This window comes from Myotis lucifugus, unplaced genomic scaffold (genome assembly GCF_000147115.1).
Source record: "Myotis lucifugus unplaced genomic scaffold, Myoluc2.0 scaffold_272, whole genome shotgun sequence".
NCBI lineage: Eukaryota > Metazoa > Chordata > Mammalia > Chiroptera > Vespertilionidae > Myotis > Myotis lucifugus.
This window is the reverse complement of record NW_005871320.1, coordinates 1,576,135-1,598,626: the sequence shown is the minus strand read 5'-3', so window position 1 is coordinate 1,598,626 and position 22,492 is coordinate 1,576,135. Positions and strand designations below refer to the sequence as shown.

Sequence of the window (22,492 nt, the reverse complement as noted above, 5' to 3'; positions counted from 1 at the left end):
GCTCAGTGGATAGAGCCTCGGCCTGCAGACTGAAAGGTCCCAGGTTCGATTCCGGTCAAGGGCATGTACCTGGGATGTGGGCACATCCCCAGTGGGAGATGTGCAGGAGGCAGCTGATCGATGTTTCTCTCTCATCGATGTTTCTAACTATCTCTCTCCCTTCCTCTCTGTAAAAAATCAGTAAAATACATTTTAAAAAAATAAAATAAAATATATTTTAAAAAAATAAGGTCCTTAAGCAGACAGCATTATTAGTCAAGAATTGTTCAGTACCTCTCAAAACACAGCTGCATTTGTTTCTCTATCACACATACCTAAAACTACCCCATTAAAAAACTCTAATTCCACATATGCAAAATAAGGGTATAGATTAAATCAATGGTTCTTAACTTTTTTAAGCCACAGAACTCTTTAAGAAACCACAATTACTCTCTGGGTCCTGCCCTTCCCTCCCCCCACCCCCCAGTGTCCCTACACAAATAGATGCAAAGTTGACATGTGATTTCATTAGAGATTATTTCCAACTTTAAAGTTGGAAGAATAGAAGGATTAAAGTGAGGGGAGAGAGGATCTAACACTTTTTTATCACTTACTATGCACCAGACACCATGCTAAGCACATTATATGCATTAATTTATTTACTCTTCATCTCAAGCCCAACGGGTGTATATTATTATTCTCACTTTATAGACTAGGTACCGAGATTCAAAAGATGTTAAGTGATAAGTATATTTGTCAGTGAAGGTACATCTTTCTGGCCTAAAGCTCCTGATATTTTCTGTAGAGGCATGTACATCTACCTTATGGTGGTCAAGGAAACCAGCCAGCAGTAGCTAGTAAGTAAGCAAGTCCTATAAGACACTGTCCTTTTCTGTTCCTTAGTTCTTTCATATGCCTACTATTCCTGGCAACACTGACAAAGAATGTAAGTGAAACTAATGAGGAGCTCCAATGTCCAGCCCCCTCCATGGCTAGCAGAGAACCAGCCATGGACAAGAAAGAATGGCTTTAATTAAATAAATCAACTAAAAAGTCCACATCCAAAGAAAGGGAGTTATACAAAGACCATTTCAGGTCTGCTCAATTTGAGGCATATGCCTCTGGGCCCACAACCAATGTAGACGACTCAGCCAGGTACTTTCCAAAAGGCAGACACACTTGGACTCAGAACCCAGAGAAAACCTGTCAAAGGAGAACCAGAGCAATGGTCTAGAAGAGTAAGAATCATCTTCACCACATACACTTCATCCAGGAACGAATCCAGGTTTCGTAGGGCTCAAAGCCTATACAATTAAGAAGAGCTCTTTTTTAAAACGGGGGAAAAAAGTTACTTCTTTTACTTCAGAAGAGATTTGCCTCCTCTCTCTTAAAAATGCCTCCATGCCATAACCGGTTTGGCTCAGTGGATAGAGTGTTGGCGTGAGGACTGAAGGGCCCTGGGTTTCCAGTTAAGGGCACATGTCAGGCTTGTGAGCTCGGTCCCCAGTAGAGGGCGGGCAGGAGGGAGCCAATTAATGATTCTCTCTCATCATTGATGTTTCTCTCTCTCTCCCTCCCTCTCTCTCTGAAATCAATAAAAATGTATTTTTAAAAAATGCCTCCAAAATGAGAAAGAAGTTATGCTACTTATTTATGGTTCAGGCAACTGAAGGTAGAGAAGGTGTGTGTGTGGCGGGGGGGGGGGAAAATTCACCTCTCATTCTCTGGAGAATGTACAGTGGTGAAGTATAGCCAAAGGTTCTATGTAAGTTATGTCTGGGAAAGCAGCAATCAGAACTAACTGCTACATCTATGACCTCTTCATCACACCAAGAATGTGGTCCCTGAGCACAGAAAGCCTGGCTTACTACCTAAGTTCATCCCAATCTGTAGCCCTCTCTCCCTCCTGCCACTGCTTCAGCTCTCATTCTCTTCAATTAATCTGTACTGTTCACCTGGCCTCCCTGCCTTTGAACTGGCACTTCAACTCACTCTTGCCAGTAATGCCAGTCTCTAAATCACAAACCTGATCATATCTCTCTCCTACTTAAAATCCTCCAATCATGTACTTCTCCCAGAAGGGTGATATTTAAAGTCTTTTATTTTGCCTTCCAAGCCCTTCCAGAACTGACCAATACCGAGGAGGTTTCCAGTCTTTTCTACTGGATTCACAGGCCAACTAGTTTGTCCACCACTCCACACTAATGTCTTTCCAGAACAAGCAGTGTTGCCTTACACTCTGTATCTCTTTGCACAAGCTACTCTCTGCCTGGGAAAGATGTCCTCTTCAACCTACCCCCATCACCTAACCTACTCAATCTTTTTTGCTCAGTTAAAGCATTATAAACTCAGTGAAGACTTGCCCATTCTCTCAAGGAACCATTTACTCCTTCAACTGTTATCACACTACCATGGAAATAGTAGATGAGCTGTCAGTCTCTCCCACTGGACTGTAGGTCCCTCAAAGGCAGAAATGGCCTCCGTATCTGCAGCACCTAGCATGGTGCCTGCCACATTATTTACATATATATATATGCCTAAGTGACTGAAGGACCGAACGACTGGTCACTATGACACGCACTGACCACCAGGGGCAGGCGCTCAATGCAGGAGCTGCCCTCTGGTGGTCAGTGCACTCTCACAGCCAACCTCCCGTGGCCAACCTCCCGAGGTCCCTCCCCTCAGTCGGCTGGGTGGTCAGTGTGCTCCCACAGCCAACCTCCCATGGTCCCTCCTACCAGCTGGCCCTGATCGGGACTGGGCAAGATGGCCCCTGATTGTCAGCCAGGCTGAGGGACCCCACCCGTGCACAAATTCATGCACCGGGCTTCTAGTAATTAAGCATTTGTTGAAGGAATGGACAAAGAGAGTTAAGTCTGATTCTAATTAATGGAAGTACTAAATAATGGATTTTGAGAGCTTTTCCTTCCTAATACTTTAAAAGCCCACAAACCCTCAATTTCCAGAGCTCTACTGACAAATAATCTACAATGCTAAGTGAATGTTCTAAATTCTGTATATTAATATCAGCTGCTTCCCTTCATATTGAAGGCACTCTTCAAGGTATAATTTAAAAATAATATCTTATTATACTTGGTCATTACTTTCCCCAAATACACTTCCATTAGCCTCCTAGTTTACTGTCAACCCAGCCGCAATGAACAAGCATCTCCCTTCTTGGGACACACTCCACAAAAATAATTTTTTTCATAAAGAGATTCTGTAGTCAAATAAGTTAGGAAAATGCTGCTCACTTTATCCCTTGCACAGAGTTAGTTCTTCCTAGCTCAGAGATTCTTTCCAGTAAAGAGAGCAATAGAACATTTTCAGCTCATTACTATTTTCCACACTTATTGAATATCAAAATCTTGATCCTCCTGAATTATGTCAATTAAAAAAACATAATTTGAACATCTGGCATAAATTTTGCCTAATGACATCACTTCATTTTATCCATGGATCTAACAAAATGTCCATTTCGTGAAGACATTACTTCCAGCCTAACATACAGAAATGGATCTTGAAAAAAATGACACAAGAAAAATAACTTAGCAGGTTGTGTTTATCCCCACAGTACCATAAATAATTCCTAAACTTCTAAATTGCGTTTTTGCAAGGGAGAAAATAAAATTGAGCCAGAGGAGCACTTCACTACCTGCCTGCAAAGCTACAATGATCCCATGAAGCACTGGTTTCATAAATAGTTTAAATAAAATTAAATTATATGTGCATCTTTCCTTTTTCCTTTTTTAAGTCTATGAGAGTTTCTTTAAGGAGAAAGAAACCTGATTAACCAACCATATACACGAAAGTCCTGCTGCTATGTAATCTTCCATGTGGTGCTATAAAACAGAACTTCTCCTGTGGGTTTTACTAATATTAAAAACCTCTGGTTTAGGAGGCTGAATCATGGCATTTGCGAGCTAAAAGGATATTTGGAGATTATATCACTTAGGCCTCTTATTTTACAGATGAAGAAACTGAGACCCCCAGGACTTGCCCAAGATCTATCTCCAGGCAAATCTTCACTCCTGGGCCTTTATGCTTCCTACAACATCTTCCTATTAACTTAGGAGCTGCAGCTGAGAGCAGAGGCCAAGGGCCAGCCTGGGAAACTAGGGTGGTTTCCCTCCTCATTTTACTGTTTCAATGTACCTGGAGAAAAAATAGTAAACATCAGTATGAGGAAGGAGGGCTCCACCCACACACGTACCCATCACTCATTTTATAATATGTACTAGAGGCCCAATGCACAAAACTCGTGCAAGGGCCTTGGCCCCAGCACCCACCCACTGCCGCCGCTGCCTCAGTCCCCACCCACTGCGGCTTTGTCCAGAAGGAAGGATTAGCATATTACCCTTTTATTATTTTAGATAATGAGTGACTATGATGTGATAGGCATTGTTCCAGGAACTGGGAATATGACAGTGAATGATCAAAACCAGAAAAATCCCTGCTCTCGTGACACTTACATTCCTGTGATTCTAGAGGTTTCCACCTAAGTACCTAAGGCTGATTCAAGTCAGACACCTAGCACTAAAACTTTAAAAAGGTTATACTGAGAATGCACGTGACATGCATGCACACACAACATCCCATGTCTGTAGCATTTCAAAAATACAATGGGATGACCTTCTAGATAAATCCCACCCCAATCCCTGTCTGGTTTAGGGAACAACCCAGTACACAAACTAAAATATTGGGAATCTATTTCAAAGACTTCTCTAGGGAGGGAGGGAAATTGAAAAAGTCAAGCTCTTTCCCTGTCACCTTCTCACTAAGCTAGAAAGCGAGGTGGTGAGGAAAAGCTCAAAAGAAAATGAATTCTGCATGATGGTATTGGATGAGAGAACTGTAAGCAAACTGTGAGCCCTGGGTAAGCTGAGAAAGAATATACAAGATAGCCGTAATGTAAATTTTATCAGAGAGCTACTGTGTATGGACAAACCACTACAAACTCCCAGGGGCATACAACAGCATTGCGTCTGTGGGACTGGAGCTCAGCTGGTCCAGACTAGGCTGGGCTTCAGGCTCTGGGGTTGGAGTCCATTCCACCAGCTTCTTACTGTTCTAGAACCAGCAGGCTATGCATTTCATAACGAAGGTGGAAACAAAAGAGGACAAAACCACTACCAAGTACATTTCAAGTCTCTGTATCACATCTGCTAATACCATTTTAGCCAAAGAACTCAGGCAGCCAAGCTAAAAATTAATGCAGAAAAGAAATATACTCCTCCCACAGTGGAAAGTGCTTCATAGTAACAGTCAAAGCACATGGCCACAGGGTGGGGGGAAGAACTGGGAACAATAATGGAGTCTGATGAAGGAAATTAACCATTTGCAACAATCCAAACTTATCAAATTTCAATTTTATTCCTAATCTGAAACTCTTATCTGGAAACTCTCAAACTGCTCTTTCAGCTTTCAAGTGTCAAAAGCTAATAGTTGGTTTGTGTTATTAGGGTTACTGTTTCATGAATGGGGGAGAAAATCGAAAAAAAGAAAAACAGTTGAAAAAAATGGAAAATTCAGTTCACATTGATGAGGGAAGGACTAAGAAATTAAATGACAATTGCCTTATATTTGTCAAATATACAAGACCTCAGACATTGAAAATAATACACAGAAGAGAATATCTGCTTTCCAAAAGTCTCCTATGTAGAGAAATCATGTCACAGACAGTATGCAACACATTATAATAGCTGCAAAAACATCAGAAATGTATATGCATAGCACAACTTGAATCAAGCTATCAAAACCTTTACTTTTATTGCAATAACAGAAATACTGAGCAGGATTAGAAAGAACTAAAAATATAACAGGAAACAAATCAAATTCTCTGCCAAAGTATAACTGGAGTCCCCAAGCAAGCCCCAAGCTACATTTCCCAGTCAAACAAGCGACCCAGCATACCTTCCCAATCCAGAGAAACTGTCACAGAGGGTGGGGCTAAATCTGACAGAAGATTAGGAGACAGAGGGTAGATGTTTGAAAGTCATTAAATATGTACAATCTCCATGCTGAAAATATGAATGATATAGCAATAACATCAGAGACTTAAATTGTCAGAATCAAGCTTGACAAGCAGAAGGGTTATTGTTACGGATTGTCAACTTACACCCACCCACATTCCCTGACAGTGACTGATGTTATATACAGAAACCTAAGGCTACACAAATAAGAAATATAAATATATATATTCTATTTATAAAAGAGTGACTTAGAAAAAAAGAAAAACCTCAAACCAGGAAAATATACCTACATACATGAAAATGACAAATAATTAGTACAGTAACACCCTTTCTCCCCCTCCATGGTTTCAGTTACCCACAGTCAACCATGGTCCAAAAAGATTAAACAGAAAATTCCAGAAACTAAAAATTCATAAGTTTTAAAATAAGCATTGCTCTAAGTAGTGTGATGAAATCTCTCGCCGCATGGCTGCATCCTGCCCAGGATGTGAACCATCCCTTTGTTCAGCATATCCATACTATAGACCAGTGATGGCAAACCTTTTGAGCTCAGCGTGTCAGCATTTTGAAAAACCCTAACTTAACTCTGGTGCCGTGTCACATATAAAAAATTTTTGATATTTGCAACCATAGTAAAACAAAGACTTATATTTTTGATATTTATTTTATATATTTAAATGTCATTTAACAAAGAAAAATCAACCAAAAAAATGAGTTCGCGTGTCACCTCTGACACGCGTGTCATAGGTTCACCATCACTGCTATAGACAGTCCCTGTCCCTTTAGTCTCTTAGTAGCATCTCAGATATCAGATTGACTGTCAAGGTATTGCAGTGCTTGTGTTCAAGTCACCCTTACTTTACTTCATGATGGCTTAAAAGCACAAGAGAAGTCATGCAGGCAATTCAGATATGCCAAAGAGAAGCCACAAAATGCTTCCTTTAAGTGCAAAGGTGAAAATTCTTGACTTAATATGGAATTGTATCATCTCACATCATCATGAGAAGGGTGAGTACAGTAAAATAAAATATTTTGAGAGACTACATTCACATAATTTTTATTACAATATATTGTTATAATGTTCTATTTTATTATTAGTTATTATTATTAGTTTCTTATTGTGTTTTATAAGTTAAATTTCATATAGGTATGTATGTAAAGGGAAAAACATAGTATATATAGGGTTCAGCACTATCTGTGGTTTCAGGCATTCACTGGGGGTTTTGAAAGGTATCCCCTCTATATAAGTGGGGACTACTATATTCAAAATAAATGAGTTCCTACAAATCAAATAAAAAAAAAGACAAACAGAAAAAAACCATCAAAATGAGCAAAAAAATAAACTATGTGTCAAATAAATATATAAAAATATGATCAACCTTAATAGTGATAGGTAAAAGGAAATAAAACCATAGTGAGAACTATTTTAAACTCATCATATTAACAAAATAAGCTGAACAAAGTCAAGTGTTGAAGAGGATGTAGAGCACCAAAAACTTTCATACAGGCTCAAAGCAGTATAAATTGGCCCGACTGCTTTAGAAAACAATCTAGTGATATCCAATAAATCTAAAGACACCCATAAGTACTGACTTAGCAATTTTACTGCTAAAAAAATATGCCTTGAAGAAACTCTTACACCTATACATAATAGAAAAAAAAGGAAATAATCAAATGTCCATTAAAGAATGGATGAATAAACTAGTATATTCATCCAATATAATTAAACAGTGAAAAATAAATGAAATAAAACTCCAAAGATGAATTTGACAATACTGCATGAAAAACTAAAATCACAAAAGGATGTACAGCATGATTCCAACTATTAAAGTTTAAAACCTGATGAAAGTTAACTTATTTTACAAAATACATATGTAAACTACAGTAAAAATCAAGGTAATAATATAAAATTCAGACTAGTGAATGCTCACAGGATAGAAGGAAAGATGGAAGATACTAACAGGAAGGGATTCACAGGGGACTTCAACTGCATAATGTCCTATCTCTTAAGCTGGGTGGTAGATACTGGATTGGTAGCTATAATACCCAAATGCACTGAAAACATGGACTCAAACAAGATAGATAGATAAACAGATAAGTGGATAAAGAATAAGGATCAAGTATTTACTTCAATGAAAAAAATTAAGAAAAAGTAATTCTTTTAATTTGAGCATGTTAATGACAAAGAGTAAAAAATGGATAGAAGAACAACAAAGTTGGAAGACTCACACTTCCAAATTTCAAAACTTACTAAAAAGCTACAGGAACCAAAACAGTGTGGTACTAAGCATGAGGATAGAAAGATAGAACAATTGAATAGAATTAAATGTCCAGAAGGAAACCCATACATTTATGGTCAATTGATTTTCAACATGGGTGCCAAGATCTTTCAATGGGGAAGAAATAGTTTCTTCAACAAATGGTGCTAGGACAACTGGATGTCCACAAGCAAAAGAATGAAATTTGACCCGTACATCATACTACATACAAAAATTGCCATAAAATGGATCAAAGGCCTAAACATAAGAGCTAAAACCACAAAACTCCTAGAAGAAAACACAGGGATATATCTTCTCGACCTCAGATTTGGCAATGAATTCTTAGATATGACACTAAAAGCAGGTGCAAAGAAACAAAAGGACAGATAAATTAGACTACATCAGAATTAAATACTTTTGTGCTTCAAAGGACACTATAAAGAAAATGAAAAGATAACCTATGGAACTGGAGAAAATATTTACAAATCACAGATGTGATAAAGGTCTGGTATCCAGAATACATAAAAAATTGTTTCAACTCAACAATAAAAAGACAAACAATCCAATTTTAAAAATGGGCAAAGGACTTGAATAGACACTTTACCAAAGAAAATACAGAAATAGCTAACAAGTATATGAAGAGATGTTTAACATTGTAAGTCACTAGGGAAACAAAAATTAAAACCACAATGAGATACCACTACACATCTACTAGGATGGCTGGAAAACAAAAAATACAGTACAAAGCAAACAGAAAATAATAAAATTCTGGCAGGGATATGGGGAATCTGGACCCTCATATACTGCTGGTAGGCATGAAAATGGCTTAGCTGTTGTGGATGTTAGTTTGGTACTTCCTCAAAAAGTTAAAGATAGTATTGTCATATGACTCAGCAATTCCACACCTAGATATATACCCAAATGAACTGAAAACAGGGATCCAAACAAGTACATGTACATGCATGTTCACAGCAACACTATTTACAATAGCCAAAACATGGAAATAGCCAAATGTCCATAAATACATGAATGAATAAATAAATTGTGGTATATGCATATAATCATATATAATAAAAGCCTAATATGCTAAGTGTCCAGTCGTCTGGTTGTCCGTTCAACCAATCAAAGCATAATATGCTAATGATATGCTAAGGCCACTCAACCACTCGCTATGATGTGCACTGACCACCAGGGGGCAGACAGTTGACCAGTCACTATGATATGCACTGACCACCAGGGGGCAGATGGTCCCACTGGTAGGTTAGCTTGCTGCTGGGGTCCAGCCAATCGGGACTGAGCAAGATGGGTTGGACACACCCTAGAGCCCTCCTGTGGTCCCTTCCTGGATGACCAACCTTCCGCTTCCCTCCCTGGCCCTAATCGGCCCTAATCGGCCTGGCCTGCACCCTCTCTGGGACCCCTCGGGGGATGTCATAGAGCTGGTTTCAGCCTGATCCTGCAGGCCAGGCCAAGGGACCCCACTGGTGCACGAGTTCATGCACCAGGCCTCTAGTGGAATAATAATATTTACCCACAAAGAGGACTGAAGTACTGTATATGCTACAATGTAGATATACCTCCAAAACATTATGCCAAGCAAAAGAAGTCAGAAACAAAAGGTCATATACCGTAAGACTCCATTTATATGAAATCATAATAGATAAATCCATAGAGACAAAACACAGAATGTGGTTGCCAAGGGCTGGGGGAAAGAGAGTGGAAAGAAGCCACTTAAAGAGTAAGATGTTTCCCTTTGGAGTAATGGAAATTGCAGAAAACTAGTTAGAGGTCATGATTGCAAAACATCATAAATGTACTAGAATGCCATTGAACTGTTCACTTTAAAATGGTTAATTTTATGTTATATGAATATAAATATTTAAACAATTTTTTTAAAAAATGAATAGGAGAGAAAATGAGGATAAGAGATGCAGATTTAAGGGGCTGTAGGCATAAAGTCCAGAGCCAATGTTACCTAGCCTTGGCTAAGAGGAGAAACTATATGAAAATATAGGGAAATCCTATGATGAAGAGAAAAATTGACAGTTCACTTACTTAGATGTTCTCAGTAAACTAGAAAGTGCACATGTTAAGAACACAAAGATGAGAATAAAGTTATGAGGTGGGACAATAAACAGAAAATGTAGTTTATATCCTAGCATCCTTTCAAGTGCCATTAGAAAACAAAGTCAAAAACTTCTGGAAACATGTTCAACTACACTAGCAACCAGAGATATTAACAATGATGATATAGGTATATATTTGGCAATATGAAAGACACTCATGTCAAAATTCTTATAAAAAGGCATAATACTAAAAAATTCAAAGGGAAATTCTATTTTTATAAAATATATGTTTTATAGATATATTTATAGGTATCCTATATAATAAAAGAGAAACATGCAAATTAACCATCCCTCCACTACGCTCAAGCCATGCCCACCAGCCACGCCCACCAGCCACGCCCACCAGCCAATCAGGAGCGAGTATGAAAATTAACCCAACTAAGATGGTGGTGGCCACGGAGCTGGAGCGAGCAGGAAACCTGGGTTTCCCCCAGCGATGGAGGAAGCCAAGCTTCCCGCCTGCCCTGGCCGGCCCTGGGCTACGCTCTATAAAGTTTCAATTATAGAAGATAAATAAATCCCAGAAAAAAAAAAAGAAAAAAAGGAGAGGCTGGGAGCCTGGGTAGCCAGGGGGCGTGGCCAGCCTGAAAACAGCCCTCAGTCCCTCACCCAGGCTGGCCAGGCACCCCAGTGGGGAGCCCCAGCCTGAAGGGGGTGTGGCCAGCCTGAAAACGGCCCTCAACCCCTCACCCAGGCTGGCCAGGCACCTCAGTAGGACCCCCACCCTGATCTGGGACACCCTTCAGGGCAAACCACCCAGCCCCTACCCGTGCACCAGGCCTCTATCCTATATAATAAAAGGGTAATATGCAAATTGACCCTAACAGCAGAACGACTGGGAATGACTGGTCACTATGACACACACTGACCACCAGGGGCAGAAGCTCAATGCAGGAGCTGCTCTCTGGTGGTCAGTGCACTCCCACAGGGGGAGCTCTGCTCAGCCACAAGCCAGGCTGCCAGCTGCCAGCACAGCGGTGGTGGCGGGAGCCTCTCCCGCCTCCTCAGCGCTAAGGATGTACGACTGCAGCTTAGGCCTGCTCTCCACTGGCAAGTGGACATCCCCCAAGGGCTCCCGGGCTGCCAGGGAGCTGGCAGGTGGACATCCCCCAAGGGGTCCCAGACTGCGAGAGGGCACAGGCCGGGGCTGAGGGACCCCCCCACCGAGTAAACAAATTTTTGTGCACCGGGCCTCTAGTATCTAATAATTATACATATGCATATTTTTAAAGTTTTTTGTTGGTGACAAGAGAATTTCTTTTTCTTACTTTATTTTCTTAAGCTTTCAATGATTATAGTTTGCTTTTATATCATGGAATCTTACTATCTTATCCATTTTGAAAAGGGGAAATGGACAAAAAGGTAAGTAAATATTTGAACACACATCTCTATTCTGACAGCTTGAAAACATGTCATGAGGAGGAACTACAAGGCAAAACCTATACATGGTGCTGATACATATTTGTTTGCTTTTCTGAAAGAGCACTAAAAGGGCCAAGAGTGACTTAAAGGAAGAGAAGAAAGTTAAGAGGATAAAGGAAAGGAAGGGAGAAAGAAAAAGGGAAAGAGAGAGAAAGGAAGGGAAGGAGCAGAGTTGCCATGTCTTAGATAGTCTCAACTGATTGTTTTAACTCAAAAATTCAGCAGCCAGCTAACCTACTGGTCGGAGTGACTGCCCCCTGGTGGTCAGTGAGCATTATAGTGACTGGTTGAACAGTCAGACACTTAGCATATTATGCTTTTATTATATAGGATGAACAACTGAGACAAAAGATAGAAAAAGTGAGTCAAGTCTTGGGATCTTCTGGGATAAAATAAAAAAATCTAACATGGTTGTAATTTGAGTTCCAGAAGCAGAAGAGGAAGAAATTGAAACAGAAAAGTTATCTAAAGAAGTAATGATCAGAAACTTACCAAAATTGGTGAAAGACATAAATTAGAGATTCAAGCTCATTGAAACTGAAAACAGATAATCTCAAAGAAAACCACACTGCTGAAACTGGTTTGGCTCAGTGGATAGAGCGTCGGCCTGCGGACTGGAAGGTCCCAGGTTCGATTCCGGTCAAGGGCATGTACCTTGGTTGCAGGCACATCCCCAGCAGGAGATGTGCAGGAGGCAGCTGATCGATGTTTCTCTCTCATCGATGTTTCTAACTCTCTATCTCTCTCCCTTCCTCTCTGTAAAAAATCAATAAAATATATATATATAAAAAAAGAAAACCACACTTAAATTCATGAAAACCACACTACTAAAAACAAAGATAATGAAATAAACAGTAGCTAGAGAAAGATAACACATTACATGCAGAACAAGAAATGAAATGATTAAGAGTTTCTCTACAGAAACCATAAAGGCAGAAGACAATGCAACAACAATATCTTTAAATTGTTGAGAAAAAAGATCTATCAATCCAGAATTCTATATTCGATAAAAATTTCCTTCATAATAAAATATTCTCCCTCTCCCTCCCTCTCTGAAATCAATAAAAATATATTTTTTTAAAAAGAAGAGAAACTCATCCCCAGCAGACATGTTTTGTAAGAAATGCTAAGGGATGCTTTCCATACTGAAAGGCAAAATTACCAGAAGGAAACATGGATCTTCAGGAATGAAAAAGAATAAGAGAAATGGTAAATAACCAGGTAAATATAAAATAATAGTTTTCCTCTTAAGTTCTTTAAAATGCATATTTAAAGCAAAAAGTTTTAACAGCAAATGGTGCAGTTTCCAATGTATACAGACAAAATACATGTAACTTAAACAACATAAGGTAACTGAGGAGGGAGTAGGTAAGGCAAGAATGTGTATTTTAATGTAAATTAAACAGACTTCAAGAAAGTATGGATATTTCACAATGATAAAAGGGGCAATTCCTGCAGAAAACATACCATTTATAAAAATGTATGCACCTAATATTATATCTTAAAAAAATGAAAGAAAATTTAATAAGAGCAAAATAGACAAATCTATAATCATAGTAAAAATTTTATCACTCTTTTTTGAGAAATTGATAGAATACCAAGGCCAAAAATATCAGTTTACATAGAAGAGCTAAACACAATTCAATTACATTGATCTATTTGACATTTATAGACCATTCTACTCTTAGGTTTTCTCCTCAAGAGAAATGGAAACATATGACCACACAAAGACTGTTGTACAAATATTCAAAAGAGCTTTATTTGTAATAGTACAAAACTGGGAACAACCTAAAAGTCCATGAATAAGTGAATGGATAAACACATTTTGATATATTTATACAATGAAACAATACTCAAAACAAAAAGGAAAGAATTGATACATATAATATTGACAGATACATATAAAAACATTAATATATCTCAAAATCAGTATGCTGAGGGAAAGAAATTAAGTATAAAGAATACATACTGTATGATTCACTTATATAAAATTAGAAAAGCCAAAGTAATCTATAATGACAGAGTTAGATCAGTAGTTACCTGGAGACAGGGATAGAAGGAGGAAAGATTAGAAAAACTGCAAAAGAATACATTGGTTTGTAATGAAAATGTTTATTACCTTGATTATGATGATGGTTTTACAGGTATATACATATGTCAAAAATTAATCAAGTTGTACACTTTAAATATGTGTAGTTCATTTAACTAGAGTCCCAGTGCACTGATTCATGCATGGGTGGGGTCCCTCGGCCTGGCTGGCAATCTGAGCCATTGGGGCTGGCCGGTCGGGGGAGGGACCGCAGGAGGTTGGCTGTGAGAGCACAATGACCACCAGGGGACAGCTCCTGCATTGAGCGTCTGCCCCCTGGTGTTCAGTGCATAGTCATAGTGACCGGTTGACTGGTCGTTCGGTCAACCAGTTGTAACAATTGCTTAGGATTTTATATATATAGATAGATTGTACCCCAAAAGTAAGGAAAATATTCTACCTATCCTAAACACAGAGTTTTTGAGGCATGGTCTGAGTGCAGGTTATTCACAAGAATTATCCAAGATATTTGTTTAAAATGCACATCTTGGTCCCCCATCCCAGACCTATAGAATCGGACACTCTGTGAACTGACATTTTACATAAGCTCCTCAGGTGATTACTAGGCACACATCTGACAACCACTGTTTAAGATCCAGTTCAAATGCCACCATCTCTATGATGCCTCCCCTGATTTTAGTGAAAGGCAGAGTTCCCTCTTCACATCCCCAAAGGCCCATGTCAAGAAAGGCACTTATGCTACCATGCTCCAATTATAGTCTTACCTTCCCTACTCACTTGCAATTTTACAGCGAGAAATCACATATATCGATTTCTGTGCCTTCTTTGTCTAGCACAGCTCCTCACACACAAAAGATGCTAAGTATAGGAATGGCATGTCTGGTGTATGTAACACAATGCTGGTACAGTCTTGTCCCATGCCACCCATAAGTTCACCAACTTAGATCAATAACACTGAATGAAATAAATGCATCTAGAGGCTGTAGAGACTGTCTACCAAAAAGAAGAACAGACTGGAAATAGTTTTACACTTATATAGGAAAGGAAGCATTAGGTATGCCAACTAGATATCCCCAAAAAAGATAAAGTACATAACCCTTTGCAAACAGCACGTTATTCTCAGATATATATTTCAAATATCCGTATCAACCATATTCCATCCTGAATGTAGCCAGGACAAGAGCTTGGTACTTCTTCTCCAATCCCTCACTCATCCCCCTTCTGCACCCTGTATCTCTACTACAAATACCTGTCATCATTTATTTTTGTCTGTGTGTACTGTGCTATTTTCAAAGCAAAAACAATACTTATTTGCTTTTCTATAGCCTTAGAAATAATTCAAAAAATATGTGACAAGCAAATGAACAAAACAACAACAAAAAAAGACTGTTTAAAACTTGAAACTGTTCATGTACATATTTAGTTTTATCCAGAAGAGGCAATTTTAAAATTTTAATGAAGAGATAAAGAAGGTGATTCCATTTTTTAAAAGTTATTTTCCACTATAGAGCCTTTTATCCCCCTGGCCTGTGCACAATCTTCTAAATTTCACAGGGGCTCAATAAATGGTATATTCCTTCCTGGCACAATCATGACCCATGGTCACCCTGGTGATAGTTTTAGATGTTCATGCTCCACATATTATCTGAAAAGACATTAGCAGCCTGAGTCAACCCATGGGGAAATAAGTGTGCAGTATTTGGGGATGTGATACCTTACTGTCCTCAAAAAATCTCCTCAAAGAAAAAAGAACAATCACATTATGACAACAATCACCACCCATCTCACAACTACTAAATCTAAGGGTCTGAAAGCAATGGTAAAGACACTGTAACTTAAAGAATTAAAGTAAAATTATGTAAACTATCTGGAAAAGCCTTATCTTAATCTGTACACAAAAACACATACCTGCCATGGTCAACTTAAATGTGCAATGAAGTGTTTTCATTGACTATTCAAATAGCAACCTAATTTCATGCTATTAATTAAGTGCTCTCTACCACAGATTACATACATTGGTGGCATTGCCCTTCTTTAGTGGTAACAAATAACTACAGAACAAATAGAGTTGTTTTGTTTGCTGTTGTTTGTTCCATTTGATTGCAGTTCTTGATTCTATGTGAGGATAATTTATTTGATACTAATTTCTAGCCACTTCAAAATCATGAAACTTAGTATACAGGAAGCACAACATAGTAGTTAACTGTTGTCAGAAAGACCTGGGCAAGTCACATTACCACATCTAGGTGTTTGATCCTGATCACCTTTCTCAGGTTCTGTAAAATTCCCAGCTCTACCTCAGAGCCTTGTTACCAAAATAAAAGAAAGCATGTTAAGTCATTAGTGAGATGCAGGCACACAGTAAACTGGGCTATACTGATGTCTGCTATATCACGGCTGCTTCAGTTTCTTTGGTCTATAGTTATTTCATCATTTACCTGCACCTCTTTAAGAACTTTAAAGAAGGAGAATTTGCCCAGCTGGTGTGGCCCAGTGGTTGATCCATGACCAAGAAGTCATTGGTTAGATTCTGGGTCAGGGTCCATGCCTGGGGTGTGGGCTTGATCCCCAGTAGGGGATGTGCAGGAGGTAGCCAATCGATGTTTCTATCTCTTTCTCCCTTTCCCTTCCTCTCTCTCTAAATTTAATTAAAACATCTTTTTTAAAAAGTATAAAGAAGGAGAATCTACAACCATCAACTTTATTGTTTCTTTTTTTTAAAATATATTTTTATTGATTTCAGAAAGAAAGGGAGAAGGAGAGGGAGATAGAAACAATCAATGGGCCTTTCAGTCTGCAGGGCAATGCTCTATCCACTGAGCCAAATCGGCTAGGGCTTTATTGTTTCTTAGAAGTTCTATTTAAAAATCGGGGAAAGCCCTAATGGGTTTGGCTCAGTGGTTAGAGCGTTGGCCTGGGACTTAAAGGTCCCAGGTTCACTTCCGGTCAAGGGCACATGCCCGGGTTGTAGGCTCGATCCCCAGAAGAAGGCGTGCAGGAGGTAGCTGATCAATGATTCTCTATCATCATTGATGTTTCTATCTCTCTCTCCCTCTTCCTTCCTCTCTGAAATCAATAAAATATATTTTATTTTATTTTTTTAAAATATATTTTATTGATTTTTTACAGAGAGGAAGGGAGAGGGATAGAGAGTTAGAAATATCGATGAGAGAGAAACATCGATCAGCTGCCTCCTGCACGTCCCCTACTGGGGATGTGCCCACAACCAAGGTACATGCCCTTGACCGGAATCGAACCTGGGACCTTTCAGTCCGCAGGCCGACGCTCTATCCACTGAGCCAAACCGGTTACGGCTAATAAAATATATTTTAAAAAATTAAAAGGCAGGTAATCGAGGGGAGAGGATGTAAGGGAAGAAAATGTAGGAGAATTAGAGGGATGAATTGTACATAGTCTTTCTCTATATCGTAGAAACTCAGAAATAACAAAAAAATAAGCTGCAATTACAATTGTCTGTGGTTAGTGACTGTCAGACACAGTTTAAAAATATAACTATATATGTCAAAACACATTCGAGTCTGAGAACACATAGCAGAACTTTGTCATAACTTCAAGTTCAAGTAGCAAAGCCTACACAGAATTTCTGTTCTAACACTGTCTCTTCTTCCTTTCCGTTAGTGTCTCTCTCTCTCTCTCTCTCTCTCTCTCTCTCTCTCTCTCTCAAGATATGTGATTTAAATTATAGGTGTACAATTTCCTAGTAACTTAAAACACATCCTACCACCACTGTGAATCTCTCAAACCCTATTTGCATCTTCGGTGTCTTCTTTTTTCCCCCCCCCCCATTTTGCCATTTCCTTCAAGAATACCTGATGTGCTGATCTAATTGTAGAACAGCAGTCTCATTAATGTGCAATAGTGATTTGGAAACCTGCTTCAGATAACTATTTTCAGCAAATTACTGTGTGAATAAACCTCATAAAAACCCACCAAGGATATTGGAAAATGTACAAGGAAGCACAATTCCAAGTGACAACTAATGTGCAAGCTGCTCATCCCCTGATTTACTTTCTTCGTTCTGGCCCCTGACACCAAGCATTCCTGGGAGAAGGATACCTAGGATTCCTTCAAATCTTTGTCTGTAAACAAAACAGTCACATTCATTTTTGCTTTTACTTCCCTTGTCTTTGAGGTCAAATTCATAAAGTTCTTAGACCAAAGTCTATAAATTTAGTACTTATGTTTTCTTCCATGTAATTTATTGTTTCAGGTCTTATATTTAGGTCTTTGATCCAATAGATTATAACAAAATGCTCAAGTTCACTAGCTATTAGGGAAATGCAAATCAAACTATAATAAGATCCCATCTCTGACCTGTTAGAATAGCTAATATCAATAAGACAAGTAATAACAAGTGTTAGAGAGGTTGTAGAGATAAAGGAATCCTCATTCACTGCTGGTGGGAATGTAAGCTGGTATAGCCACTTTAGAAAAGAGTATGGAGGTTCCTCAAAAAATTAAGAATAGAGTTATATGGCCCAGCAACCTCTCTTCTGATATCTTCCCAAAATTTTTTAAAATATTTATTCCTAAAGATACAGGGGCGGGCAAAGTATGTTTACAGTTGTTTGCATGAAAAAAATATAACACAAGAATAAATAATAAAACAAGAATAAACTCTGTGTTTTGCACACTTACAACTATAAACCTATTTTTACCAACCCCTGTATATAGACCCCTATGATCATTGCAGCATTATTCACAGTGCCCTAGACATGATAATAACCAAAATGTTCTTTAATAGATGATTGGATAAAGAAGATGTGGTACATATGTACAATGTAATATTACTCAGCCATAAGAAGAGATCAAAACTATTTGTGACAATATGGATGGATCTTGAGAATATCAGGCTAAGTGAAATAAGTCAGACGGAAAATGTCAAAAACCATATGATTTCATTCACAAGTGAAATATAAAACTGAAAACAGTAAATGAACAAACAAGACAAACAAACAAATAAAAACTCATAGACACAGACAACAGCATGGTGATTACCAGAGGGGAAGGGGAATAAGGGAACAGTAGTAAAAGGTAAAGGGGGTCAAATATATGGTGACAGAAGGAGATTTTACTTCGGGTGGTGAACACACAACCAATATACAGATGATGTATTATGGAACTGTATACTTATTAACCAATGTCACCCCAGTAAATTTAATTTAAAATAAAAATGAGAAATGAAAGCAAAACTAAAAAATAAAATAAAAACACCATAGAAGTATTTGAAGCTAGCTCCTACTCAAGAAGAGATTAAATCTTACAAAGATGCCCTCAATATTTTGTTTTCTATTAAGATGCTTATTCATCTATAGAGCTGAATTTTCTGTTTCTTAATACTCTTAATTTTCCTGTTCCCTAACAAATCAATCACTCAATCTAGAATCAGAGATCCTGAGATGACTAAGATCAGAGGTAATCTAGTTCCAGTTGGTTATAAATCATTTCTGTAATATGCAGGTCAGCCTCTGTTTAAATATTTCCTATTATGGGGTATCTCTGTTGATAAATAGCTCTAGTCATTTGAAAATTTTTTAAAATTATCAATTTTTACTGAATGTTTCCTAGCTGCCAGATCCTCCATTAATCCTCATAATAGAACGTTAAGGAAAGAGTCACTGTGCCCATTTTACCACATTGCGGACAGATCACGAGAATTCTTGCTTCATATTACACAGTGTTTTACAAAGTATCATACTTTAAAAAGATATTAGCTTGTAAGAACATGTAATAAATAACTTCAAAATGCAATGGGTATTTAATTTTAAAGCGTGCCTTTAACATTTATGTAAAACTCGTTCAATAGAAACTTATCTGGCCACTGGGTAAAGCTAGCAATAAAACTACTGGTCCACAAGGTGTTAATATGAGAACATCAAGACTCTTAGGGGTTAAGCAATTTGCCTGAAGGCACACAGCTGTCAACTGACAGAACCCAAACTCAGGCCTCAAAACTTTTACCCTCAGGCTTCAAAATTTTTAAGCTCATTCCTCAAAACTTTTATGCACAGGCCCTAATTTGTGATCTCTGTGCTCCCTCTTCTCTAATACAGATCTACAAGTATTTGAAAAGTATCCAAGAAACATTTGGCAGAGTGCAGGGCTTCCCCCAAAGCCTTCCTAGGCAGAATGGACAAGAATCTGAGCTGACTGAATCCAGGCCCTGCAGGTGAGGTTACCTAAGAGTAAGAAGGGAAGGCCAGGTCTCTGGTCTCCCAGCCCAAATAATACAAACTCCTGCACTTCACTGCCACCTCATCTCTTCCATCTTACTCTGCCCTTATTCTCTAACCTCATGATGTTATCTATGGTCTATCCCAGTGGTCAGCAAACTCATTAGTCAACAGAGCCAAATATCAACAGTACAATGACTGAAATTTCTTTTGAGAGCCAAATTTTTTAAACTTAAACTATACAGGTAGGTACATTGTTATTAACCTACCTATATAGTTTACGTACTGTTGATATTTGGCGCCTCCCCCGCGCTGCGTATCCCGCGGCCCACCTGTGCCACGTCTCCCGTCGCCTGACCACCGACACCCCCCACTTCTAACGCCACTTCTTCAAAATAGACTCGCCCAGGCCAAAAACTGACTTCTGCGCATGGGCCACGAAGTTTTAATCGCACTGTACATGCGTGCCCGCATGTGATATTTTGAGGAAGAGTCACACTCAAGGGGCCAAAGAGCCACGGTTTGCTGATCACTGGTCTATCAACATTTCTTAGTCACCAAGAAGGGCTGCTCTTCTCCATTCTGCTGTAGGAAGCCCTGTGACCAACCCTGAACCCAGACCCACTGGCCTCCAACACCACAGAGCAAATGTCCTTCTACAGAAGCTGAGTGGGGACTAAGTGGGATATAGGGGCAGAGTGCACTTTGCAATATGCATCACTTCCACTCCAGTTACTGCTTATGCGATCAGCCCCTGCTCAAATCTCAACTGAGTTCCCAGAAAGGATTTATACTCTGAAAAAATATGTTTTAAATTAAATTCAAACGGCGACTTTTTAAATATTTTGTGATATAAAAATGCTTCTAAGCCATTTTAATTACTGGTTGTTGATAAATGACTTATCACTCTGAAACATGCTATTTTTTAGATCCAGGTATTCAAGTACTGTTCACTGTATAAAAATCCTTATCTGTATCTATTTCTAGATGACTTCAAACCTGCTTCTAATGACACTTCTTATGAAGGAAAGCTTGAGATTGACAAAGGTGAATAGGTGACAGTAACTCTACCAAGTATAAAAATGAGGAATGTTTTTGCAAGATTTCCAATAAATTAGTTAATTTGTTTCTTTACTATGTTTGTGACTTGGTTGACTAAGAGTTGGGGTTTTGTTTTGTTTTTATTTAAGTATGGAAGACATTATAAAACTCACAGCTCACCCCACCTGGTTTGACTCAGTGGATATAGCGTTGGCTTGCAGACTAAAGGGTCCTGGGTTCAATTCCAGTCAAGGGCACATGCCTGGGTTTCGGGCTCGAACCCCAGTAGGGAGCGTGCAGGAGGCAGCCTATAAATGATTCTTTCTCATCACTGATGTTTCTATCTCTCTCTCCCTCTCCTTTCCTCTCTGAAATAAAAATTTAAAATTAAAAAATCACAGCTCTGAAATTAAGTTTAGAAATAATCATTTTTATTAAGCAATGGTCCTGCAGAGAAGAGCTGGAAAGATCTTTCTTAAGTACCTATATATAGAATTTAATCAGAGATCCTGTCTTCCAACTTATCCTCAATTAGGTGGCACTGTCAACATTGAGAGCCTCTTAAGTATTTTTATAGTGTGTTTTATTGTCTTTATGATGTATCTGTTGAATTTAGGCATTATTCTAAATGCAATATGAACAAAAAAGGGTAATACATTGGCTTTGTTCTTAAATAGTTTGGAACACAAACAGCACTCATATATGACATGCATCAAACATTGGCGGGCCAATTAAAAAGCAACATACCAATAAAGACGAAATGCCGAAGTACAAATTGAACAGCAAAGTGCTGACAAGAAAGATCTCCAAAAACAGAAACCATTACAAAATTAAGTGTGAGAGATTAAGTTCTTCTAGAGTTGAGTATTGGAGATAAGTCTGGAGGGCACTATGAGGAAGATGGTAAGGCTATCCTTACAGGAATATGTAAATGCCTATGTAAATGAGTGTGTAAATAAGGTTAAAGGAGAGGAGAGTGGTTTTTAAGAGAGCCTGTAAATAAAATGTTGGATTCTTTTCTACCTGAATTTACCAGTTGTTGTTCCATCACTCCACAGCCAAGAACTTCTAGCCATTCTCCATGGAAGTTGATCTCCATCTCGAAGGAAGGGTGAGTAAAAGGAAAGTAGCAGTCTACCCATCTAATGTCCAGACCTGCAAAGATACCAAATAAAAACAGTGTTAAAAGGCAGTCTGCCCATTCTTGGGATCAGGTTTATCCTTTGGCTAATGACACCAATTTCTACATTCTGACTAAAACAAATAGCAAACAAATTAATTTGCAACATGTTAGGGGGAGGCAATAAATCTTAAAACTTGTAAAAAACTGGGTATGTCTTTTCCAATATGAAAAACACTTTGTGCAGTTCCAGGACTCTCTAAAGCCAAATCAATCTCCTGTCAAATCCGTGCAAGTACCTGGCAGATGAAAAAATTAGGTCAAGATCAT

At 38.5% G+C, this 22,492-nt stretch overlaps 1 protein-coding gene across 1 annotated transcript in view; it reads right to left on the bottom strand.

Moving 5' to 3' along the window:
• The window catches only part of LOC102418072 (phenylalanine--tRNA ligase, mitochondrial), a 159,093-nt gene that overhangs the window by 5,748 nt on the left and 130,853 nt on the right, over nt 1-22,492 (bottom strand). Inside the window, exon 4 of the mRNA XM_023763030.1 lies at nt 22,066-22,197. Coding sequence (XP_023618798.1) covers nt 22,066-22,197 — 132 coding nt within the window. The remainder of the gene's footprint in view (nt 1-22,065; nt 22,198-22,492) is intronic.